Source organism: Microcaecilia unicolor, chromosome 6 (genome assembly GCF_901765095.1).
Source record: "Microcaecilia unicolor chromosome 6, aMicUni1.1, whole genome shotgun sequence".
NCBI classification, from domain to species: Eukaryota; Metazoa; Chordata; class Amphibia; order Gymnophiona; family Siphonopidae; genus Microcaecilia; species Microcaecilia unicolor.
In genome coordinates, this window is record NC_044036.1 from 219,222,171 (window position 1) to 219,249,512 (window position 27,342).

Below are 27,342 nucleotides of genomic sequence, written 5' to 3' on the forward strand. Positions count from 1 at the left end.
TCCCAGTCAGAGAGGTAGTGTATGGAGTCCGTTCGTGCTGTTCATTCGTTGTCATATATCTGTTGCCAGAATGCTTTTGGGTCTATTTGGCCTCTTGTGCTGTAGGTTATATGTTCTTGTATACGGTATGCTCCCTTCTGCCAATTTAGGGATAGGTTTAGTTTGTAGTGATCGGTCCAAGGTGTTTCTGTCCATTTGATATCTTTTATTAGTAGGTTGTGGTTTGTGGGCAATTTGTGTGAGAAGAGGTCCAGTGTGTGCCCTTTGACATGGGTAGCTTGCATGTGTGGCCATTTGAGATCCCATGAATGGAGGAATTTCTTACATTCTCATGCGTTGGTGGAGTTTGGGTCTTCTAGGTGAAGGTTTATGTCACCTAGTATTAATATGTTGGAGTTGGTTACACAGGTGTTTGAGATGAAGTCGTGAAATTAGACTGACTTTCATTCCAATTACCGGCTGGTCTGTAAAACAACACACAGTTCAGATGATCAAGCAGGGATTTGTTGTGGATTCTGATTGAGGCAAATTCTAGTTGGGTTGTTATGGACTCAGCAGTGGTTTTTGTGGTGAAGTGGGAGCGGTAGATTAGTGCAATACCTCCGCCTCTCTTTTCCTTTCTGGTCCAGTGAATGATTTTGTATCCTGGGGGACATAGGTCAAGGATTATGGGATCCATTTGATTGTGGATCCAGGTTTCATTGATGAAACTTAGATCGAGGTTTTCTGACATGATCCAGTCTGTTACTGTTGTTTTGATAACTACGGATCTGGCGTTAATGTAGCCCACTTGAATATTTTGGTATGGGGCTTCTATGTTTGGTGTTGTGTGGATTTTTGTTAGTTGTCGTTTCTTAGTTAATGTGTGTTTGTTATGACCTTTCTTTCCATTTTGTTGATGTTGTCCGCATGTATGTATTCTTCCTTTGTTTTGGTAATTGTCAGTTTGGTGAGGTGTGGAGTGTTTGATCAGTCTTTGGTGATTCTGTAGTATGGGTATGATATTGATTTCTGCGAGTGGGATGGATAGTGTATGATGAATTAGTGATAGGGAGTAAATTGCTAGGAGTAATTTGATGTATTCATTTTGGTGTCAGTTCAGTTTGGGTTGCTAGTGGGCTGTGTTCAGTAGGGAGGGGGGAGTAATCCTAAGGTAGGGTTCTTATTTAAAATGGCTCTATGAGCTAGTTGCTTGCGCTGTGGAGAGTCGATATCAATGGAGGAGGTATTGGCACACAAGAACACATCTGGGTCTCTTACTTATAGGAGATTTCTTTTGGTGAGTACAGATAGATAGTTTACTCACAGTCAGATCTGAGGCTGCTGGTTGGAGTGATGAAGGGGATCCTCACTGCTAGAGAAGTCTTTTGTTGCTGGAGCTTTGATGGAGGCGGTTGGTTGGAGTGGTGGAGGAGGTCCTCACTGGAAATGAAGTCTTTCGTTGCAGAGTTGTTGCTGGAGCCTGGAGAAGTCTTATCAGGGATGTGTGTGAGGTTTAGCAAGGATCATGGAGGTGCAGCTCAGGAATCAAGGAGCCAAGAGCAAGAGCGAGGATGGAAGCAAAACCAGTCTAGTAAACAAGTAAGTTTTCCAGGTTTTGCGAAATAAGAATAAAAATAATTCTTCATCAGGTGCAATTCTATGGTATTTGCAAATTGTTAGTTAAGCAGTGTCCATTTCTTTTTTTAAATATAATTTAGCAAATCAACGTATGTGGTTTGCGAACGGGCCACTTGTCCTTCTGGGCGGTGCAGCACTCACTGCCCGCTGCCCTTCCCCGGCGCCAACCGCGTTGAACTCACAGATGCGCTCCAAACCACATAGTAGGTTCATGTGCGGGCTCGGGCCTCCGCGATTGCGTCCCGCCCAGACTGGGTACGGTGATCTCCGCCAGGCCCGGTCTCGGCTGCAGAACCAGGAACTTCTTCCGATGTATCCAGTCAGGCCGGGGCCGTCCGTCAGGCCGTCTGCAGTCGGCCCAGGCCTCAGACTCGACCCCGATTTCCGCTGGGTGCCTCGGCGATGCAGGTGGTGGCCCGTTGGCTGGATGGTCGGCGACGCAGGAGGTGGGCACAGCCAGCGACCGGTCGATACTGCTGGAGGGAGGTAGGTGCTGTCGGATGGGCACCGAGGCCAGGCTGGGCGGCAATGCGGTCCTGTTTAGAAGTGGTCGTGGCTGGATAGCAATGCGGACCCAGCTGGGGGTAGTCGCTGCCGGCTCTCTGTGGCTCATTTCGAAAATACTTTTTTAAAAGATCACCCATATCGAAACAACATTATTTTTTGCAAGAAGTACATAGACGACATCTTTCTATTGTGGCGTGGTGACAAGATTCTTTTAGAAGAATTTTTTAAGTGGTTATATGAGAGAGATCCTCACCTCACTTTCAAACTGAATTTTGATGCAGAACAAATCAAATTTTTGGACTTGCTTATTAGCAAGAAAACATGATTTGTAACTACTCTATATCGCAAACCAAACGATTAAAAATGCCTTTTTAGAATTTTCCAGTTTTCACAACTCATCTCTCAAACGTAACCTTCCGTAGAGCCAATTTTTGAGACTGAAAAGGATTTGTACTGACTTTGAGGATTTAGAACAACAATCAATAATGATGAAAGAAAGATTCTTATCTTACAAGATGTAAAGATGAATATACAAAATCAAGCTTGAAGTGACGCAGTGATTTATTAGAGACTCGAAGCGAGAGAAGAAGACCTGATCTTGTTTGCACTCTGAGGTACTCTCATTTGTCCAGTCAGATACAGAAATCCATTTGAAGACATTGGCACATCTTGGAGGGGCATGAATGTTTTAAAAATAAAGATCTAGTTATAGCCTACTCTAGGAATAGGAACTTTAAAGAGAAACTTGTCCCATCAGTTCTTCTGAACAACACCTGTGACCCCTTAGCAGACCTTTTCTTTGGACACAAGGCCTGTGGTAAATGTAGTGTTATAACAGATAATATTTTCCATCACCCACTTACACACAAAAAATATAAGTTGCAACATTCATCTAATTGTAACACACAACGTTTTATTTACATTATTGTCTGCCCATGTCCTATAATATGTGTGGGCAAGACAAAATGAGCAGTCAAGACTCGTATTATCGAGCACAGAAGCTGTATTAGTCGTCATGTTTCTAGTTCTCCTTTGGTGTAGAACATTGGCACGAAAAGAATCATAGTATTTCTGATTTAAGATTTTTAGTTTTTAAAGTCCTTAAGGCGTCATGGAGAGGAGGTGATTTTGACACACAATTATTGAGAGAACAGAGACTTATTTTTCTTTTGAATTCTTTGAGCCCATATGGTTTAAATGCAGAATTAGAATTATCACATTTCTTCTAACATTTCCTTTGTGTTTAGTGATGCAATTTATGTGCAAGTACATATATTTCACAGTACTATGTATTTCATTAGTTTTTTTAAATCTTGGGTATCTACTAATATAGAACAAGTTATGTTAATCCTTCAAAAATTTCCTTCATTTTTGATTGTCTGGCTCATGTATATTTTTCATACATATATTTATTTTTCTCATATGGTTTTATTTTATTTGATACTGTCACATGCTGTTAGGTAGTCCTACCAGGGTGGCTGTAATACTTTCTTAGGAGTCTTATATTCATATTTAGTTTTTTAATGCTTGGTTTATTGCATATATACTCTTTTTCTGCTACTTTTTATACTGTTTTTTTACTAGATTTTCTTTATTAGTTTCGTTTTTCAGGCCATTCTGAATATTTACATTCATCTGTTTTTCCTCCATGCATTCCGTATTCATACATATACATGAGGGGTTTTTACATATTCATCAAATGGGTATTTAAATATTTGACGTCCTTCGACGTCCCTTCTTCCTTACAAGCAGCGATTTCTTGCCTCCACACTGTTGGGTTCATGTCCTTCGGTAAGTGGCACTCATTTTTTTTTAGTGCTGTTCACTTTCTTTAGGACTACTTTGTAAATATATTAATATGGCAGCTCGATAGTGCTCTTTATATTAGGTTACTCAGTACAAATTTGATTGGCAGTGTGTCTTCCACTAATATATCTACACTGCTTTCATAGTTTGCTACACTAGTGTTTTCTACACTGTTGGATTCTTGTTTTAAGGTTTATTAGCCATAGCTTTTCAGATTCATGGATTGGTGTGTTTTTTTTTGTCTTCCTTTTCACCCGACTTTCTCTATGACATCAGCATCACTTAGTTCTCGGTCGGGTTTGGGGTGCTCCCATATGCACGTTCTTTTGTCTCCTGCATGTATGCATAGTTTTTTCACATGTTCCAAGAACTTCTTTATAGATATGGAACTAAGTTTTCTCAATTGGTTTTAACTTATTTGATGTTTATAATAATAAGTTTTGCGTTGTCTTTGATGTATCTTTAAACATCATGTATTATCGTGATCTAATAGAGTACCTCTCGGTTGTCTTCAGTTTAGCCCTATTTAGGTCTATTTCTATATTTATTTTTTATTTTATATGTGTTCATTATTTCATTTACAATATAAGTTTTTTTTGATCGGCAAATGGTTTTACTAGCAAACAATACTGCTTCATATGCCTCATTATATTTATCTTTTTGATTTTATAGAGTTTTTATCTGGTGGAAATTTGTTTTTAATTTCAGAGTGCACCCTTAGTAGCAACCTTATTTAGCCACTGTACTCTGTGGTAAGGTTTTATGTTTTTCACATGCGATATACTATAGTTTTTAAACAGATAATACATCTCTCTTTACATTAGTCCACTGATATGCGTGTTTCTTGTTTTTACACATACAGATTGTTATATTTATATATAAGTACATAAGTATTGCCATACTGGGAAAGACCAAAGGTCCATCGAGCCCAGCATCCTGTTTCCAACAGTGGCCAATCCAGGTCACAGATTCCTGGCAAGATCTCAAAAATGTACAAAACATTTTATACTGCTTATCCCAGAAATAGTGGATTTTCCCCATTTAATAACTGTCTATGGACTTTTCCTTTAGGAAGCCATCCAAACCTTTTTTTAAACTCTGCTAAGCTAACCACCTTTACCACATTCTCTGGCAACGAATTCCAGAGTTTAATTACACGTTGAGTGAAGAAATATTTCTCCAATTCGTTTTAAATTTACTACATTGTAGCTTCATTGCATGCCCCCTAGTCCCAGTATTTTTGGAAAGCGTGAACAGACACTTCACATCTACCTGTTCAACTCCACTCATTTTATAGACCCCTATCATATCTCCCCTCAGCCGCCTTTTCTCCAAGCTGAAGAGCCCTAGCCGCTTTAGCCTTTCCTCATAGGGAAGTTGTCCCATCCCCTTTATCATTTTCGTCGCCCTTCTCTGCACCTTTTCTAATTCCACTATATATTTTTTGAGATGCGGCGACCAGAATTGAACACAATATTCGAGGTACGGTCGCACCATGGAGCGATACAAAGGCATTATAACATCCTCATTTTTGTTTTTCATTCCTTTCCTAATAATGCCTAACATTCTATTTGCTTTCTTAGCCGCAGCAGCACACTGATCAGAAGGTTTCAGCATATCATCAACGATGACACCTAGATCCCTTTCTTGGTCCGTGACTCCTAACGTGGAAGCTTGCATGACATAGCTATAATTCGGGTTCCTCTTTCCCACATGCATCACTTTGCACTTGCTCACATTAAACATCATCTGCCGAAGATGGCGCCGTGAGCGGTTGTGTAGCAAGTGAGCTCTTGCTTCGTCTTCGCCGATTACAAACGCTAACTTTAATTATGCCCCATACAAAGCGCAAAGGGACGATTCGGGGGGGTTCCCCTACCTACCGAGACATCCATTCCGGCGAGACTTGGTTTAGAGCACTTCTTCCCCGCGATTTCTCACACAAGTGGGTTGGATTCCTTAGCGCATGGAGCCGGTGAAGCCGCCCCCACGCTGGAAGCTGAGACATCTCTTTCTCCCCCGCCGAGCTCTAAGATCCCTCCGACCCCAGCAACTGCAGCGAGTTGGGCATGGATTCCAGTGGAACTCGGAAGGGGCGAATCTGGTGAGCCCCATGGGGGAACCTGAACTTGCAGCGATAACATCAGTTGCTGGATTGGAAACGGAGGTGAATCTGGGTAAGATCTGGCTGAACTTGCTTGAAATGGAGAAAACCTTACGGCAATCATCTGAAGAGGTAAAAACTTTGAATTTAAACATGTAGGAAGTAAAGAGCTCTATAGCTACGGTCAGACAAGATTTTTCCTTGGAAATAGAGGCCTTGCAGAGAGAGATCAAACAAACGGATGAATTTAAGTTGGCTGTAATAAAAGGTAACTCAAATAAGAAGAAAGATTGAACAAATGGAGAATTTTAATAGGAGATTGAATCTCCGGTTACTTAATTTTCCTAGACTTTTAGGAGTGTCTCCACAGGACATGTTTACTAGATTTTTGAAAGAAAATTTGAAGTTTCCTCAAGTTATTCCTCCATTGAATAAAATCTATTATGTTCCAACTACAATGAAAAAAAAACAGAGGGAGAAAAATCTATTGGCTTGCAAAATGTTACAGCCATATTGGAACAATCACTTGAAGATGTGTCTGAAAGGGGGGGGGGGGGGGCGCTGATAGTTTCCTTTGTTTTCTAGCAAGATTTAAGCTCAATAATGAGAACTATCTCTTTAATAAAGCTTACCACTAGAACCAATAATGACTAGAACTCAACCCCTACACTTCTTTATCCAGATCGTCTCACTGTATAGCTACACAACCTAATCCTCTTATCTTCGTTTATCCTTTGTAACACCAATTGTATTTCTTCTCTGTTACGGCGATGCCATAACAGATCTCCGTAAGCCACATTGAGCCTGCAAATAGGTGGGAAAATGTGGGATACATGTGCAATAAATAATAATAATAATAAATCAGCTAACCGTATATTTGGGGGCCAAAACATTTGGCTATACCCTGATGTGACTAATATTACTCAAGAAGAGAGGAAAAATTTTCTTTCTATGAGGTCTAAATTTTTGGAATTAGGTGGCTCTTTCCTTCTTGCATATCCGTGTAAATGTGTCATAAGGTTAAATCAGATAAAATATGTTTACTATATACCTGATCAACTTAAGACCTTCCTGGAAGCTAGACAACATTAGAGACATAAAATATGAGAAAACGACGCCATAGTTTCTTTATTATTGTTTGTTTTTAAACTAATCTTCACTCAATTCCTGCCCCTCTTCTCTTCTTAACAATTGAAGTCTAATGAAGCCAATGTTTATAATTATGTTTTGAAAAGATAATACTTCTGTAATAACTTTGTTCTTATACCTGAGGCTGTATTTCACGTGAACAGTTTGTCTGTGTTCATAAAAATTAATAAAAATTACAGTGGGGGAAATAAGTATTTGATCCCTTGCTGATTTTGTAAGTTTGCCCACTGACAAAGACATGAGCAGCCCATAATTGAAGGGTAGGTTATTGGTAACAGTGAGAGATAGCACATCACAAATTAAATCCGGAAAATCACATTGTGGAAAGTATATGAATTTATTTGCATTCTGCAGAGGGAAATAAGTATTTGATCCCCCACCAACCAGTAAGAGATCTGGCCCCTACAGACCAGGTAGATGCTCCAAATCAACTCGTTACCTGCATGACAGACAGCTGTCGGCAATGGTCACCTGTATGAAAGACACCTGTCCACAGACTCAGTGAATCAGTCAGACTCTAACCTCTACAAAATGGCCAAGAGCAAGGAGCTGTCTAAGGATGTCAGGGACAAGATCATACACCTGCACAAGGCTGGAATGGGCTACAAAACCATCAGTAAGACGCTGGGCGAGAAGGAGACAACTGTTGGTGCCATAGTAAGAAAATGGAAGAAGTACAAAATGACTGTCAATCGACAAAGATCTGGGGCTCCACGCAAAATCTCACCTCGTGGGGTATCCTTGATCATGAGGAAGGTTAGAAATCAGCCTACAACTACAAGGGGGGAACTTGTCAATGATCTCAAGGCAGCTGGGACCACTGTCACCACGAAAACCATTGGTAACACATTACGACATAACGGATTGCAATCCTGCAGTGCCCGCAAGGTCCCCCTGCTCCGGAAGGCACATGTGACGGCCCGTCTGAAGTTTGCCAGTGAACACCTGGATGATGCCGAGAGTGATTGGGAGAAGGTGCTGTGGTCAGATGAGACAAAAATTGAGCTCTTTGGCATGAACTCAACTCGCCGTGTTTGGAGGAAGAGAAATGCTGCCTATGACCCAAAGAACACCGTCCCCACTGTCAAGCATGGAGGTGGAAATGTTATGTTTTGGGGGTGTTTCTCTGCTAAGGGCACAGGACTACTTCACCGCATCAATGGGAGAATGGATGGGGCCATGTACCGTACAATTCTGAGTGACAACCTCCTTCCCTCCGCCAGGGCCTTAAAAATGGGTCGTGGCTGGGTCTTCCAGCACGACAATGACCCAAAACATACAGCCAAGGCAACAAAGGAGTGGCTCAGGAAGAAGCACATTAGGGTCATGGAGTGGCCTAGCCAGTCACCAGACCTTAATCCCATTGAAAACTTATGGAGGGAGCTGAAGCTGCGAGTTGCCAAGCGACAGCCCAGAACTCTTAATGATTTAGAGATGATCTGCAAAGAGGAGTGGACCAAAATTCCTCCTGACATGTGTGCAAACCTCATCATCAACTACAGAAGACGTCTGACCGCTGTGCTTGCCAACAAGGGTTTTGCCACCAAGTATTAGGTCTTGTTTGCCAGAGGGATTAAATACTTATTTCCCTCTGCAGAATGCAAATAAATTCATATACTTTCCACAATGTGATTTTCCGGATTTAATTTGTGATGTGCTATCTCTCACTGTTACCAATAACCTACCCTTCAATTATGGGCTGCTCATGTCTTTGTCAGTGGGCAAACTTACAAAATCAGCAAGGGATCAAATACTTATTTCCCCCACTGTATATGTACATAAAAAAAAATCATCTGCCATTTAGACGCCCAGTCTCCCAGTCTCGTAAGGTCCGCTTGTAATTTTTCACAATCTTCCCACGATTTAACGACTTTGAATAACTTTGTGTCATCAGCAAATTTAATTACCTCACTAGTTACTCCCATCTCTAGGTCATTTATAAATATGTTAAAAAGCAGCGGGCCCAGCATAGAGCCCTGGGGAACCCCACTAACTACCTTTCTCCATTGAGAATACTGACCATTTAACCCTACTCTGTGTTTTCTATCTTTTAACCAGTTTTTAATCCACAATAGAACACTACCTCCTATCCCATGACTCTCCAATTTCCTCTGAAGTCTTTCATGAGGTACTTTGTCAAACGCCTTCTGAAAATCCAGATACACAATATCAACCTGCTCCCGTTTATCCACATGTTTGTTCAACCCTTCAAAGAAATGTAATAGATTGGTGAGGCAAGATTTCCCTTCACTAAATCCATGTTGACTTTGTCTCATTAATCCATGCTTTTGAGTATGCTCTGTCATTTTGTTCTTAATGATAGTCTCTACCGTTTTGCCCGGCACCGACGTCGGACTCACTGGTCTATAATTTTCCGGATCTCCTCTGGAACCTTTTTTAAAAATCGGCGTTACATTGACCACCCTCCAATCTTCCTGTACCACGCTTGATTTTAAGGATAAATTACATATTTCTAACAATAGCTCCACAAGCTCATTTTTCAGTTCTATCAGTACTCTGGGATGAATATCATCCGGTCCAGGAGATTTGCTACTCTTCAGTTTGTAGAACTGCCCCATTACATCCTCCAGGCTTACAGAGAATTCATTAAGTTTCTCCGACTTGTCACCTTCGAATAGCATTTCTGGTACCGGTATCCCACCCAAATCTTCCTCGGTGAAGACTGAAGCAAAGAATTCATTTAATCTCGCCGCTACGGCTTTGTCTTCCCTGATCGCCCCTTTTACTCGGTCATCTAGCGGTCCAACTGATTGTTTTGCCGGCTTCCTGCTTTTAATGTACCTAAAAATATTTTTACTATGTGTTTTTGCCTCCAACGCAATCTTTTTTTTGAAGTCCTCCTTAGCTTTCCTTATCAGCACTTTGCATTTGACTTGACATTCCTTATGCCGTTTCTTATTATTTTCATTCGGTTTCTTCTTCCATTTTTTGAAGGATTTTCTTTTAGCTCTAATAGCTTCCTTCACCTCACTATTTAACCATGCCGGCTGTTGTGTGGTCTTCTGTTCTCCTTTTTTAATACGCGGAATATATTTGGCCTGGGCTTCCAGGATGGTGTTTTTGAACAGCATCCACACCTGATGTAAATTTTTGACCCTCAAGGTCGCTCCTCTAAGTTTTCTTTTCACCGTTCTTCTCATTTTATCAGTCTCCTTTTTTAAAGTTAAATGCTAACATATTTGATTTCCTATGTATACTTACTTCAAAGCTAATATCAAATCCGATCATATTATGATCACTGTTATTAAGCGGCCCCAGCACCATTACCTCCCGCACCAGATCATGCGCTCCACTAAGGACTAGGTCTAGAATTTTTCCTTCTCTCGTCGGTTCCAGTACCAGCTGCTCCATAAAGCTGTCCTTGATTTCATCGAGGAATTTTACCTCCCTAGCGTGTCCCGATGTTACATTTACATATATATATACATGGTATGTTTTTTTCTGCCAATATGTCTGCTTTTAAACACAAAGTATACGTTTTATTTTAAATTTAAGTATCTGAGTTTTATTTAAAACTCCGCACATACCTCATTTGACCACTATACAACCTTGCATTTGTTATCAACTGACTGGGCAAACGCCCAACGGTACTATGTAAGCCACATTGAGCCTGCAAATAGGTGGGAAAATGTGGGATACAAATGCAACAAACAAAAAAAATGTGTTTTATTTTCAAGTTATGTTGTATACTTTATTATTTATTTTTGTTCACTTTTATTATTTGATTGATTTAAATATGTTTTTATATTATGTCATATATATATGATGCATTTATATGTTTTTTTTTTTTTAATACCATTTGGGACCCCTGAGGCAGGTGCCTTGTTGGGTCCTTTGTACAACCAATAAAGCATTTCTCAGAAATGCTAAATAGTAGTAGTAGTAGTTCTCAGCACCATTTCCTGAGTCGGTTTGGTCTGTGGGCAGCCTTTACTCCTCTTAAACTAATGATCAGTGGGGAGTATCCTCCACGTGAGTGGTTTTCAAAGCCACCAAAATCTTTCTCATAATTTTAGAGATTGTCTTCCCACACACAAAACCCTACCTGTGGTTCTGCAGTTAAGGAAGGTAACATCTGAGCCAGCCGATTTGAAAGAATTTTATCCAACAGTTTTTCTGTCTCATAAATTAACAGGGACATAGGTCAATAGGATTCCAGTCATTCCGAATCCTTCCCAGGTTTCAACAAAACCACGATCCTAACCAAATTAAGCTCCGCTGACATAAAACCCTGGTGTATATATGCGTTAAAAATGGTTGTCAGAATGGGTACTATTTCATCTTTGAGCCGCTTGTAGAATTCTTCCCTGAACCCATCTGGGCCCTGGGCCTTACCCAATGGACTCTGTCGAATGACATAATCTACTTCCTCAGGACTGATTAAAATATTAAGCATCTTAGCCTTAGCTACAGATGCCCTCGACAGATCAAGACTGGCCAGGTAGGCATTCCCATCCATAGGAGGTTCCACGGTTTCAAAATATAAGGAAGAATAAAACTCATGCAATGTGAACAGGATCCCAGCATCAGAGTGCCTACGATTCCCCCCAGTGTCCGCAGGATAAGAATGTGGTCCAGCACTTTTCTTTATAAACCTAGCTAACAGCTTTACCACTTTTATTAGCAAACCTAAACAATTTATAGTTATAGTAACCTGCCGATTTACTGGCAAATTGATGTACCAGGGTGTTTAGGAGATGTTGATCTTCCAACAAGTCTGCCTTGCGGATACAGTAGGATGGTGACCATAACGCCTCTGCAGAGTTGTTACTTGTCTCTCCAAATGCAAAATTTCGCTGTACCAAACCTTTTTCTGATGGCTTAAATAAGCAATTACCTCGCCTCTCAATACTGCTTTGGCAGCCTCCCAAAAAAGGACAGGAGTCTTCCTATGAGCCTGCTTGGTTTCCGCATACACTTTCTATTTGGAGAGTAAAAAATGGCAAAAAGTTTTCATCTTTATAAAGTCCAATCAGAAATGTCCAGTGAGGGTGCTCTACAGCAACATCCCCAAAACATACTTGCATCTCAGCCCAGGCATAATCTACCCTATAGTAGCGTCCATCACGTACGGGGAAAAGCTCTCTTGAAAGCAACAGGTAGTCAATTCTGGACATGGTGGAGTGTGCACGTGAGACAAGGGTAAAATCCCTGTCAGTCAGATGGAGAGTTTGCCAGCCATCCACCAAGTCCAGTGATTCACATAAAAGGGAGACTCCCTGCTGCTGTCGCGTCAAATCACGTCCCTTAGGATGTGACCTAGCCAGAGCTGGGTCTATCACATCATTAAAGTCCCCACCAACCAATATAGGCACCCCATCAAAGGCATGTAAATGGGTCAACAAGGTAGAATAAAATTTCTTGTCCCAGGTATTTGGGGCATAGATATTATATAACATTCTCTGCTCATTCAGGGTAGCCAAAACCAGCACAAAACGGTCCATTTCATCAGTGATAATTTTATGCGTGTATACCTGAACATCCTTCCTAATTACGATTGTCACCCCTGCCTTTTTTCCAACAGCATCAGAGGCATAGGAAGTGCCCACCCACCATCTGTGTAGTTTGGAATGTTCTATGGCATCCAGGTACGTTTCCTGCAGAAATGCAATAGATGCATGCCTCTTTATTAAGAGTATGAAGTATTTTCTGCCTTTTAATAGGGGAATGTATACCTCCCACATTCCATGTTATAACATTAAGCCGTGTCACTTTTGACCAACAGTAAGCCAATAGGTCAAAGAGAATAACTTGCCAAAGAACCAGGGGTCCATCCCAGCCTATGCCCCCCCCCCCCCAGCCAAAAGATAGTGGTCAATAGACATTCCTTGTGGTAGATGATCAAGACACCCATCCCCATATGAAACTCCAACAAGCCCCTCCCTTGTCCCACCCTTCCACTAAACATACTCCCACCTAAAGGAGCAGGTCTCTTTGGACGGTGTGCCGACTCCCATTGCCTTTGTTAATATATACCTTAAAAAAATAAAAAAGGGAATATAACAGAAAAAGTAGATAAAATGCAGTAGTTTACCAAACCAGCAGCATATGTCCAAGGAAATCCAAATAATGAGCTGCATTTCCTGGTGAATCCCATTGATGAGCTGTATCTCCTAGGAAAAACAGCCAACCGTAATACAATAGAAGAAATAAAAAATGGAAATAAATTGTCTTAAATGTTGCCATAAAAAAAAGTCTTAAGGGTCACCCCATACCAAAACGTCCAGGACAAAATGCCAACAATCCAAATCTTACCCTTAACTTAGGGCAAACAAAATCAGGGGGAACACCTGGGGGACCCCACGTCTACCCACAGGTTCCATCCCAGGAACAAGAAAGAACAACAAAAATACTGTCCTAAACTCCTTCATGTGGCTTCAAACTTGTCTTCTATGCCTCTCAAGAATTCCTATGCTGAAGAGACCGTCTCAAAGAGGTTAGACTGCCCATTATAGTTGATCCGTAACTTTGCAGGATAATGGAGAGTGAACTTAATTTGCCTTGCATGAAGAGCTGTTAAGACCAGGCCGAAGGCCTTATGCTAGGCCTGAACCTACATCGAATAGTCTTGAAAAACACAAGATTTTCCCTCTCATTATAGGCAAGTTCAGTCCCAGATCTAAACTTCTGTAGTATGGCTTGCTTATAGGCAAAATTCAGGACCTGTGGACAGTCCGTTGCTTGGTGCCGCACTCCCAGCCTGTGTGCTCTCTCTACCTGAAAGGGCCCCAAATGGTCCCCGAGCTGAAGCTTTTGTGGTATCCACATTTCTAAAAAGGTCCGCAGATCATGGTCCAGCAAAGATTCTTGGAGAACCACCAACCTGAGTTTATTATTTCTCGATCTCTTCTCCAAGTCACTGAGGTGCTGCTCCAAGGCGTCTTATCTGCTTCAGAAGCTGTTGGTGGACCTGCAAGTTGGTTTGATCCTCCAGGTCTCCGGTCTTTTGGAGTTGCGCATTTAGTTCTAGATCAAACGCATCTAATCTCTCATGAGCCTCTTCGACTCTGTCAAAGATTTGCTGCAGTTTTTTGTCCAGTGCCGCTTCCACCGTGGTGGTGTCCTCCACGGTTATTTCTGAAGACCAGGCGGAGCTAATGAAAGGAGTCGGAGGCGAGCACGGAGCCGCCGTCTTGCTCTCCTGACCACACTGCTTCTCTTGGTCTTTCACTTTCAGTGATCTAGCTGCCATTACACACCAAAACGTACACCAGAATAGCGGGTGGCGTCCCACAAGCAGTAGGTAAGATAAAGTCAAAACTTTGGTGATAAAAAAACAGCAGATTAGCAGCGAGAAAAGTCTGGGCAAGGAGGAGCTACACTTTTCATCTACCACTCTCTCTCATCCCATCACTGCCCTCTGTATAGCTATGTTTAAAAAAAAGGTTTGAACAAATTCCTGGAGATGAGTTTCATAGATAGTTATAGTAAACCTGGTTTAAAACATCCTGTCAAACGCAAGAAAGTCTTTACACACTTAAAGAAGCTTAATCCCTCTATTATTTTTCTTCAAGAAACTCGCATCCCTAGTTTAAATAAATTTATTTCCCCTTATAACTGGATATCACAATCCATAGATGCCTCTTCATTAGGCAGAAAGAATGGAGTTTCAATACTTTTCCACAAAAATCTTCAATTAAACATAATTGAGCAAATGGCTGATGCAGATGGTTGTTGGTTAATTATCAGAGTAGAACTTCAGTCACAACAATTCCTACTAATAAACATATATGCACCTAACAATGATTCCCCTGACTTTTTTTCACACAATATTTCGTGCATTAACTTCCTTTGATCCAGCACCTCTACTCATTACTGGTGACTTTAATCTCCCTTTAGATATCTGGCTAGATAAAAGTTCTCTTACTACTACTACTACTTAACATTTCTAAAGTGCTACTAGGGTTACGCAGCGCTGTACAATTTAACATGGAAGGACAGTCCCTGCTCAAGGAGCTTACAATCTAAAAGACAGGTGTACAATCTAAAGACAAGTGTACAATCTAAAAGACAAGTGTAGAGTCAATCTGATAGGGCATACTATATTTCTCGAAAGGTTAGGTGCCGAAAGCAGCATTGAAGAGGTGAGTTTTAAGCAGAGATTTGAAGATGGGTAGGGAGGGGGCTTGGTATAGGGGTTGAGGAAGATTGTTCCAGGCATAGGGTGAGGCAAGGCAGAATGAGCGGAGCCTGGAGTTGGCAGTGGTGGAGAAGGGTACTGAAAGGAGGGATTTGTCCTGTGAGCGGAGGTTACGGGTGGGAACATAGGGGGAGATGAGGGTAGAGAGGTAATGAGGAGCCGTAGACTGTAATGGGTGCATTTGTAGGTAAGGAGGAGAAGCTTGAATTGTATGCGGTATCTGATCGGAAGCCAGTGAAGGGACTTGAGGAGAGGGGTGATATGAGTATATCGGTTCTGGCGGAATATAAGACGTGCGGCAGCGTTCTGAACGGATTGAAGGGGGGATAGATGGCTAAGTGGGAGGCCGGTGAGGAGTAAGTTGCAGTAGTCAAGGCGAGAGGTAATGAGAGCGTGGACGAGAGTTCGTGTGGTGTGCTCAGTGAGGAAAGGGCGAATTTTGCTGATGTTGAAGAGGAAGAAGCGACAGGTCTTGGCAGTCTGTTGGATATGCGCAGAGAAGGCGAGGGAGGAGTCGACGATGACTCCGAGGTTGCGGGCAGATGGGACGGGGAGGGTGTTATCAACTGAGATAGAGAGTGGAGGAAGAGGAGAAGTGGGTTTAGGTGGAAAGACAAGGAGCTTGGTTTTGGACATGTTCAGCTTCAGATGGCGGTTGGACATCCAGGCAGCAATGTCGGATAAGCAGGCCGATACCTTGGTCTGGGTCTCCGCGGTGATGTCTGGTGTGGAGAGATATAGCTTGGTGTCATCAGCATAAAGATGATACTGAAAACCATGAGATGAGATCAGTGAGCCTAGGGAAGAGGTGTAGATTGAGAAGAGAAGGGGTCCAAGGACAGATCCCTGGGGAACTCCAACAGATAGTGGGATGGGGTGGAGGAAGATCCATGAGAGTGTACCCTGAAGGTGCGGTGGGAGAGATAAGAGGAGAACCAGGAGAGGACAGAGCCTTGGAACCCAAAAGAGGACAGTGTGGCAAGAAGTAAATCATGATTGACAGTGTCAAACGCAGCGGATAGATTGAGGAGGATGAGGATGGAATAGTGGCCTCTGGATTTGACGAGGAGCAGGTCGTTGCAGACTTTAGAGAGTGCTGTTTCTGTCGAGTGTAGAGGGCGAAAACCGGATTGAAGTGGATCGAGGATGGCATGAGAGGAGAGAAAATCAGGGCAGTGGCTGTGAACGGCGCGCTCAAGTATTTTGGAGAGGAAGGGTAGGAGGGAGATGGGGCGGTAGTTCGAGGGGCAGGTAGGGTCAAGTGATGTTTTTTTTAGGAGAGGTGTGACTACGGCGTGCTTGAAGGTGTCAGGGACTACTAAAATCACCTCAAATGCCAGCACTGCACTCCTTAATGACTCAATTTAACTTAATAGATCCTTGGAGAACAAAATTTCCTGATAAAAGAGATTATACTCATTTCTCCCCCCCCTCACTGCAGTTTTTCCAGAATTGATTATTTCCTACTCTCTGCTACTCTACTCTCTTCAGTTGCAGAAACTGCAATTCATCCAATAGTAATTTCTGATCATGCCCCCATCTCTCTTGATATACTTTCTCTGCAGCCATGCTCTTCTAAATCCCCTATTTGGCGTCTCAGCACTAATCTCCTACAAGATGAAAACATTAAAACTTGAATAACAGCCTTCATCTCTGAATTCTTTCACAACAATTCATGAGACACTATCTGGGAGGCTTTTAAAGCAACTCTGAGAGGAGAACTAATCTCTATAGCGGCCTTCAAAAAGAAAGAGCAAAACACCTTACTTGATAATCTAGAAAAGCAAATGAAAGAATACGAAAATAAATATATCATCACACATGACAAGCAATATTTAAACAAGCTATGCCAGCTTAAATATGAGTATAACAAAATGGCAAGTGAAATGGCTTTACCAGAGATCTTCCATTCCAAAACCCAATACTACATAGGAGAAAATAAAAGTGGCAAGATTCTAGCCAACTATCTCAAATATAAAAAAAACCCAGAACCCAAATTCCTTTAGTCAGGAATAACAAAAACAAAATAGTTTCTTCGAGCACTGAAATCTTAAAAGAGTTTCACCAATTCTTCATCAGGAACAGATGGTGAACCCGATAAAATTAAAAACTTTCTATCTCAGTTATCACACCCACAATGGTCCTCCTCAGATAATAAGCTTCTCACAGAACCATACAACACCCAAGAAATTACGCAAGCTCTTAAAGATCTTCCTCCTCATAAAACACCTGGCCCAGATGGCATACCTGTCGAGTTTTACAAACTGTTTTCAAACTCGCTCATCACGACTCTCATGCAACTCTTCAATTCTCTAGATCCCCTCACTGCATCTTCTAGTAGATTTACAGAACCTATCATAACAGTGATCCCAAAACCCAATAAAGACTCTCAACTAGTCAAAATTACAGACCTATTTCCCTTCTAAATTCAGATTACAAAATGTATGCAAAATTACTAGCCAATAGACTGAAGAAAATCATCTACAAAGTCATCTCACCAAATCAAATCAGCTTCATGCCAAACAGATTAATATCCGATAACGCAAGGCTTTTTTTTCAATTGTCACATAATGCCAAATCTCAAAATTGTCCCATCATAGCTATGTCACTAGACGCAGAGAAAGCTTTTGACAGAGTTGAATGGCAATATTTATTCGCTGCTCTAGAGTGGTTTGGTGCAACATCAGACTTTATTTCAAAAATCAAAGTTTTATACTCAAAGCCCACAGCCAAAATTATTGCCAATAATCACTTATCAAATGAGGTTCACCTCCACAGAGGCACTCGTCAGGGTTGCCCCCTTTCTCCCTTTGTATTCAATCTAGCATTGGAACCACTTCTTATTGCCATCAATTCTCAGATCAACATTACAGGAACTACATTTAAAAACACCCAATTTAAAGTATCTGCATATGCGGATGATATACTGTTATACATTTCAAACCCACTGACTTCACTACCCTCATTATTCTCCCTGATACACTCCTTCTCTACAATCTCTGGTTATAAAATCAACCAATCTAAAACTGAAGTTTTACCACTCAATATCCATGCAGTTCCCAGCTTAATTCAGCCTTTTAATCTCATTTCCATATCATCATGCTGATTAATCCATAGACTGGTGGGTTGTGTCCATCTATCAGCAGGTGGAGATAGAGAGCAATCCTTTTGCCTCCCTATATGTGGCCATGTGCTGCCGGAAACTCCTCAGTATGTTCTCTATCTCAGCAGGTGGTGGTCACACACAGCAGCAGCTCTGGCTAGGTCTCCAAGCCTAATTTTTAGGTTTTGTTGAGTACCTGGGGTTGAGGGCTCTTCTTGAGCAAGTGCAAACCTGGTGGTGCCAGGTCCCTCCTTTTCTCCCCCCTCCCGCTGGCTCTGTTTAAAAAAAAAAAAAATTTGGGCGTCCTTTAAGGGCGTTTATTTCAACGTTTATTTCAGCGTTTATTGCAGCTGCTCACTGGGACACCAGTTTGTTACAGCTCGGAGCGAGAAGCAGGTAATTTTACCTTTTTATAGCGGGCAGGGGTTCCCCGTTCGGTCTCCACGTGGCCTATGGCGTCGGAGGGCGAGGGCGCGGGCTTTGGCTGAAGCATTGGTCTGCTGACCACGCCTCTAAGTCTCGCCTGGCTAAGTTGCCTTTTAAAGGCAAGTTGCTTTTTGGGGTCGAGCTGGACAAAATTGTGACCGATCTCGGCACGTCTAAGGGCAAGAGGTTACCAGAGATTAGGGCTCGGGCCAGTGGTGCTCGCCCCGGTTCCTCCAAAGGACAGTTTCAGGAAGCCCGTCGGTATCGCCCGGGCAAGTCGGGCTCCTCTGCCCCCTCTTCCTTCAAGAGGAACTTCTCCCCCAAGCAGCATTCCTTTCGCAGAGATCGCCGTCCCGGAGGTGCGTCCTCCGGTCCTCCCCCAGGGTCTCGTACCTAATGACGGGGCCCTGGTCCATGGCCCAGTGCAGATTGGAGGACGCCTGTCCTCGTTTCTGGGCGAGTGGACCAGGGTAACTTCAGACGCTTGGGTGCTGGAAGTCATCAGAGACGGCTACAAGCTAGAGTTCTGCCGACCCTTAAGAGACGGGTTTGTGCACTCTCCCTGCAAGTCTCCGGTCAAAGCTGTGGCAGTGCAGCAGACTTTGGACAATCTGATCCGCCTGGGTGTGGTCGTTCCGGTGCCAGAAGATCAGCTTGGCAAGGGACGTTACTCCATTTACTTTGTGGTCCCAAAGAAAGGAGGTTCTGTGCGGCCTATCCTCGACCTCAAAGGGGTCAATTGGGCCTTGAAAGTTCGGCACTTCCGAATGGAGACTCTCCGCTCTGTGATAGCGGCAGTGAAGGCAGGGGAGTTCCTGGCATCCTTGGACATCAAGGAAGCTTACTTGCATATTCCCATCTGGCCTCCTCATCAACGCTTTCTGCGTTTTGCAGTCCTGGGCCGACACTTCTAGTTCAGAGCCCTCCCGTTCGGGTTGGCTACTGCTCCGTGGACCTTCTCCAAAGTAATGGTGGTCATCGCGGCCTTCCTACGAAAGGAAGGAGTACAAGTCCATCCTTATTTGGACGACTGGTTGATCCGAGCCCCCTCTTATGCAGAGTGCGGCAGAGCTGTAGACCGGGTGATTGCTCTTTTGAGCTCCCTGGGGTGGATCATCAACTGGGAGAAAAGCCAGCTGTGCCCGACTCAGTCCCTGGAATATCTGGGAGTTCGATTCGACACCCAAGTGGGCAGAGTGTTCCTGCTGGACAATCGGATTGTCAAGCTTCAGGCTTAGGTGGACCAGTTCCCAGTAGCCTCTCCTCTTCGGGCTTGGGACTATGTGCAGCTGTTGGGCTCTATGACGGCCACGATGGAAGTAGTGCCCTGGGCCAGGGCTCATATGAGACCACTACAACTCTCTCTGCTGCAGCGCTGGACTCCAGTGTCGGAGGATTACGCTGTGTGCCTTCCCTTGGACCTAGCGGTGCGCAAGGCGCTGAGCTGGTGGCTGAGGACAGACAAGTTGTCCGCAGGGATGCCTCTTTTGACCCCGGAGTGGGTTGTTGTCACGACGGACGCCTCTTTGACGGGCTGGGGAGCCCACTGCTTGGGAAGGACAGCGCAGGGGCTCTGGTCTCCTGCAGAGGCAAAGTGGTCTATCAACCTCCTGGAACTCAGAGCCATTCGGTTGGCGCTTTTGGAGTTTCTCCCGGTACTGGCGTTGAAGCCAGTACGGGTCCTGTTGGACAATGCCACGGCTGTGGCCTATGTCAATCGCCAGGGAGGTACCAAGAGCGCCCCTCTAGCCAAGGAGGCCATGAATCTATGCCAGTGGGCGGAAGCGAACCTGGAACAGCTGTCGGCGGCCCACATTGCCGGAGTCATGAATGTCAAGGCGGACTTTCTCAGTCGCCATACCTTGGATCCCGGAGAGTGGCAGTTATTGGCTCAGGTGTTCTTGGACATCACGAAGCGCTGGGGCCAGCCGAGCCTAGATCTGATGGCGTCATCGACCAATTGCCAAGTGCCGCGCTTTTTCAGCAGAGGACGGGACCCTCGATCTCTGGGAGTAGATGCTCTCCTCCAACAGTGGCTGACACAAGAGCTTCTGTATGTGTTCCCGCCCTGGCCCATGTTGGGCAGATTGCTAGACCAGGTGGCAAAGCATCCTGGTGGGTCCGGACTGGCCCAGACGTCCCTGGTATGCGGACTTGATCAGGCTCTCAGTGGACGGCCTTCTGCGGCTGCTAGCGGAGCAGGGCCTGTTGCATCAGGGTCCCGTGGTGATGGAGGATCCCTCCCCCTTTGGTCTTACGGCCTGGCTATTGAGCGGCAGCGTCTGAGGAAGACGGGCTTCTCAGACAAGGTCATCGCCACTATGCTGAGAGCGAGGAAGCGCTCTAATTCTACTGCTTACGCCAGGGTTTGGCGTACCTTTGCATCGTGGTGTGAGGCAGTCTCCCTTTCTCCCTTCACTGCTCCAATTTCTTCAGTGTTAGCGTTCCTGCAAGAAGGTCTGGAGAAAGGCCTGTCGCTCAGTTCCCTTAAAGTCCAGGTAGCGGCTCTGGCTTGCTTCAGGGGCCGCCTGAAGGGTGCTTCCCTGGCTTCGCAGCCAGATGTGGTACGCTTTCTCAAGGGAGTTAATCACCTACGCCCTCCTCTGCACTCAGTGGTACTTGCGTGGAATCTCAATCTGGTGCTAAGAGCCTTGCAGAAGCCGCCTTTTAAACCCTTGTCGAGGGCATCTCTGAAAGACCTGACGTTGAAAGCAGTCTTTTTGGTGGCTATCACTTCAGCCAGAAGAGTTTCCGAGCTCCAGGCGCTATCATGTCGAGAGCCCTTTCTGCAGTTCACTGAGGCAGGAGTGTCTATTCGCACAGTGCCTTCCTTCCTGCCCAAGATTGTTTCTCGCTTCCATGTGAATCAGCAGCTCTGTCTCCCATCCTTTCGTAGGGAGGACTACCCAGAGGAGAACTCTGCTCTCAAATATCTGGATGTGAGATGAGTCATCATCAGATACTTGGAAGTGACCAATGATTTCCGGAAGTCGGATCATCTGTTTGTCCTGTTTGCAGGTCCTCGTAAGGGTCTGCAGGCTGCTAAGCCTACAGTGGCAAGATGGGTCAAGGAAGCCATTGCAGCGGCTTATGTGGCCGCGGGGAAGGTGCCGCCTATCCGGCTGAAGGCTCACTCCACTAGAGCTCAGGCGGCCTCGATGGCAGAGGCCGGGTCCGTCTCCTTGGAAGAGATTTGCAAGGCGGCAACTTGGGCATCGGCTCATACCTTCTCCAGGCATTACCACTTGACTGTGGCTGCTCGGGCGGAGGCCCGGTTGGAGCTTCAGTGTTGCGGTCAGGGATTTCTATGTCCCGCCCTGGGTGAGTACTGCTTCGGTACATCCCACCAGTCTATGGATTGATCAGCATGATGATATGGAAGGTAAAATTATGTATCATACCTGATAATTTTCTTTCCATTAATCATAGCTGATCAATCCATAGCCCCTCCCAGATATCTGTACTGTTTTTATTCTGGTTGCATTTCAGTTTCAAGTTTAGTCTTCAGTTCCTGTTCAGGAGGACTTCGTGTTCAAGTTTTTTCAGTTGGATTCTTCAGGAGTTGAGACGATTTTGTGTTACAGTGAGCTGCTGCATTCCTCTCCCCTCCATTTTACGGGGCTGGATTGAGACCTAAATTCTGCCGGCGCTCCCTCTCGCTTCGTGCGGCTGTAGGGCAGCTTTGTATCCCTCCCGCTTCGGCGGTGTTAGGGTCAGTCAGCTCCTCCCGCGGTTGCAGGATAAGCCAGATCCCCCCGCATCGGCGGGGTGGTGTCCCTCCCGCACTCCGCGGGGATGAGCTGGACGGATTCCCCTCCCCCACTTGTGTGGGGATGAGCTGGGTTAATTCCCCTCCCCCGTTTCGGCGGTGGTGAGCTGGGCAGAGTGTCCCTTTGGGGGTGTAATTCTCTGTGCTGAGTCCTGCGGATGGAGCTTTGATATCAACATACTGAGGAGTTTCCGGCAGCACATGACCACATATAGGGAGGCAAAAGGATTGCTCTCTATCTCCACCTGCTGGTAGATGGACACAACCCACCAGTCTATGGATTGATCAGCTATGATTAATGGAAAGAAAATTATCAGGTATGATACATAATTTTACCTTGGTCCTCAAAAAAAAATCAGATATCTTGGCATAGACCTGCACTATACAGCACAAGATACCGTCAAACATAATGGTGAAAACATACTTAAATTTCTTAAAGAACTTATACTAAAATGGCACCCCAGTCATATCTCCTGGTGGGGCAGAGTAGAGACCAACAAAATGGTTGTCTTCCTCAAAAATAAATTTTATTCTAAGTATGATCCCAATTCTACTTCAAAACACATTTTATAAACAAGTAGAAAAACTGTTGACCTCTTTTCTCTGGAAATCTAAAATGCCTAGAATATCAGTAAAAAAGCTCAAAGCACCAAAAGAGAAGTTTGGACTAATGTTACCTGACTTTTTACTATATCATAAAGCATTTATTACACAGCAAGGTTGTCATTGGTTCAACACTGAAGAAGCTTATATACCAGTATGGCTTCAGATAGAGCAGCTCATTTCATCTCCAATACCACTATATTTAACTATATATATGACACCTGACTCTTCTGTAGCAGATAACCTAGTTTTACAAAGCACAAAAATTGTTTATTAAATTTGGATAAAATTTTAGAATTTCCTATCCCTTCCACATTACAGCTTCCTATATGGAATAACACCAATTTTCGTATTAACCAAAAATCATTCTTTTGGAAAAATTGGACTAATTACGGAATTTGGACCATTGCAGATTTTTATGCATAGCGAGGCAAGATTCTAACATTTCAAGATCTTCTCACAAACAGGCACATTCCCAGGGAATAGTCCTTCCAGTGGTTGCAACTGACACATTGCATCAAAGCTACAAATATACTTAATTCATCCAGCATTCAGGAGCCCTCTATCTATCAGATTACTACAACCTTGATGAACAAAGGCCATGTCGCCTCTTCTGTCTATAAGATTCTACTCTCTCATGATTATGAACACTGCCACTCACTTAGAGAAGTATGGGATAAGGATGTTGATCAAGTTCTTCCACAATCTGTACATTCACACTTATGGAGGTCCTTGATAAGACCTTTATCTTCAGCTAATCTTATGCAATCAATGTTCTTTCTCTACCATAGGGCTGTATGGACTCCATGGAAACTCCACACTGCTAAGCTAGCATCTTCCAATCTTTGTTGGCATTGTCAAACACAAGCTGGCACACTTGTACATATGATTTATGATTGTAAACAAATTAAATTGCTTTGGGGAAAAATCTGGGAAATCATATGTTTCATATTCCATACTAATGTCAAACTTAGTACATCATTAATCATATTCAAATCTTGTTCCCCTGAAATCTGTTTACCAGAGCAACAACAAGCTTTATTCGATATTCTGATTACCATTGGACAATTCTTGATATTAACGAATTGGAAGAATGCTTCAATGCTCAACGAACACTTTTGGTGGCAGTCAGTTCTGTTATATCACAAAATTGGAATAGCCTCTGCAAGTTTTACCGGACTCCACAGCAAAAAGTGATTGACTTGGTCTCCCCTAACGCATTATATCCACTCAATTTGAAAGTAATCCCTAATCAATCTAATTGTCAATATACTCATTGACTTGAATCACTTCTCCAGCTCATATTATTTTTATGTTCCCATTTTATTGCTCAGTTTTATTGTTATACTTTCTATGCATGTAACTTTGAAAATTTCAATAAAATATCTGGAAAAAAAAACCTGGGAAAAGACAATATTTATCCCCAGAGGTAGTAGCATGGAATCTTGCTACTTTTTGGGATTCTGCCAAGTAACTATAACCTGGATTAGACACTGATAGAAACAAGATTCTGGGATGGGCCTTTGGTCTGACCCAGCATGGCAGTTCTTATGTTCTTATTAGTCTGTTTGGATATGTGAAAATAAGGGTCAACAAATGAAGTGGCATCTTTTTATTGGACTAATTTATCTGTAACCTGTTTTATTTCTAAACTAATAAGCCAGAGGGCAGTCCATATGGAAACTGGCTTATGTACATGTGAATTTCTGTGTCTGAGTGATTAGGAGAGTGTCGCTTCTACTCGTGAATAGAGTATATATATCCACTATTGCCTCTGGCATGAGCTGCAGTTCTGTCAGCCTGGCTTCATAATCTATGCCTTTTTTTCTTTTTTGTAGAAATTCTGGCGATTTATCTTACGGAAGAATCTGCCTCCAGCTTCCCTGTGTCAGGTGGACTATGCCGTCTTGGGGCTTGGAGACTCTTCTTACCCAAAGTAAGCTTCTGTTCTTTCTGCGTGGTCTCTTCTTGGGCCAAACAGTATAAACTGTTAGTTGGAAACACAGAGACAGGAAGTTGGTATGAATTTGAAGCTCATGGACAATAATGTAGTTGCAGCTCACAGAGAGAAAATGTGTTAATTCAGAACTGCTACTTCATCTTGTCATGAAAACAGGCCTTTTTGACCAATAGAGCAGAAAGTGGCAGGAGGCAGCAGTTGAGGCTTGGAAACTGAATGATGAGGGTCTGCCCTAACACCTGAGGTACTGTGAATGATGGCCATTTAATATAATCCCATGCAGGGTTTCATCTCCTCATGCTAATGTTAACTAGTGGTTTGACACGCAGGTTGGAGGGGGGGCATTTTAAGCCTCTTTAGGCAAGCAAAAGATCAGAAGGGAATGTCAAGGCTGATGGAAGTCATAAGTTTGGTCAATTCTGGTCGCCGCATCTCAAAAAAGATATAAAGGAATTAGAAAAGGTGCAGAGAAGGGCGACGAAAATGATAAAGGGAATGGAACGACTTCTCTATGAGGAAAGGCTGAGAAGGTTAGGGCTCTTCAGCTTGGAGAAAAGGCGGCTGAGGGGTGATATGATAGTCTACAAGATAATGAGTGGAGTAGAGCGGACAGATGTGAAGCAATTGTTTACACTTTCAAACAACAACAAAACCAGGGGACACAAGATGAAGCTAGAATATGGTAGATTTAAAACAAATAGGAGAAAGTTTTTCTTTACTCAGCGTGCAGTTAGACTCTGGAACTCGTTGCCGGAGAATGTAGTGACAGCAGCTGGCCTTACGGAATTTAAAGGGGGCTTGGACAGATTCCTGAGGGAAAGTCCATTGAACATTATTAAAATTTTTTTTTTTTTTTTGGGGGGGGGGGGGGGGGGGTTGCCGGGTTTTTGAAGCCTGGATTGGCCGCTGTCTGAGACAGGATGCTGGGCTTGATGGATCCTTGGTCTTTCCCAGTATGGCGGTGCTTATGTACTAAGTCAACACTCACCTTGTCTTTTGTATCCATTCCACCTGTAGGTTTAATTTTATTGCCAAGAAGCTACACAAGCGGTTATTTCAGTTGGGTGGATCTCCCATCCTGTCTGTGGCCTTAGCAGATGACCAGCACGAGCTGGGGTAAGCAGGTGGTAAGATCAGTCCTTCTGTGCTCCCTCCACAGTGATGACCATGTGCATCAGGGTGGGTGTTGATACAGTGATCCTAAGAGCAAGTCAAGCCTGACGTTTACCTGGTTTTAATTCCTATCATCTTGCATCTCAAATAGTGCTCCATAGTCTCTGGAAATATTTCTTCCCAGTATGAATTTGACTGGTAGGAATGGGATGTGTATACTGTTGCATTATTCTTTTTTATTTTGTTTCAATAAATGTTTATTAAGGTTTTCAGTATACAAATGCAAAAGCAGTGCAACATTCAAATGTATCTGAAACAGGTGAATAAACACACCCCCTTCCCAAGCAAGAAGCCACAAACAGAAGAGGTGAACTGTGGTTCCTTTGGGCCAATCCTCAAACAACATGAATTATCCAACACCACCCCCCCCCCCCCCCCCCCCCCGCAGGTCCTCTAACAGTAGCTTTCAGTGAGTCCATTCATTAGCGTCCATGTCTTAACATCTCTCCCAACAATCTGTAAGTTTGTCAAGTTCTGCCACAACCTGTAAATGATGAGACCAATCCTTTAGTCTGGGACCTGTTGCTTGTTTCCAGTGAGCTGCGACTTCACACTTTTGTGGCTGATAATGACATCTTTTTTAGCCTCCTCTGCTGTTTTTGGCCCCAGTCTACTCCAACACCCAGCAAGCAAAACTTAGGACATAACTGGATGGAGTAGCCCCGATGTACAGAAAGTCTTTGAATTCCAGCCTGTCAAAATTGTTGAATTTGAGCGCATGTCCACCAGATATGGAAAAAAGGCCTGCTCTCCTGTCCATATCACCAACAAAGATCAGAAATTTGAGTAACTCCTGCCAGACTAAAGTACCAACAAGAAACTACTTTATATGCATTTCCTTAATTAACACACAAATTGATGCTTTGTACATTTTTTTGAAACAGACTTCCAGACTCCCATGCTTAGTTGCTTGCCCAAATCCCTTTCCCATTGTAAAATAAAATTATGATGCTTAAACTCT

The 27,342-nt window shown here is 43.4% G+C and overlaps 1 protein-coding gene across 5 annotated transcripts in view; it reads left to right on the top strand.

The window, feature by feature from the left end:
• Positions 1 to 27,342, top strand: part of NDOR1 (NADPH dependent diflavin oxidoreductase 1) — a 390,824-nt gene that overhangs the window by 51,543 nt on the left and 311,939 nt on the right. For 4 of the 5 annotated variants that reach the window (XR_003942469.1, XM_030206227.1, XM_030206230.1 and 1 more), the window contains 2 exons: positions 25,087 to 25,184; positions 26,226 to 26,324. Coding sequence is in view for 4 of the 5 variants with exons in the window: in XM_030206227.1 (XP_030062087.1) it covers positions 25,087 to 25,184; positions 26,226 to 26,324 (197 nt within the window). In the remaining variant the exon portion in view is untranslated. Of the gene's footprint in view, positions 1 to 12,731; positions 12,796 to 25,086; positions 25,185 to 26,225; positions 26,325 to 27,342 lie in introns of all 5 variants that reach the window. The other variant, XM_030206231.1, reaches the window with a different exon arrangement.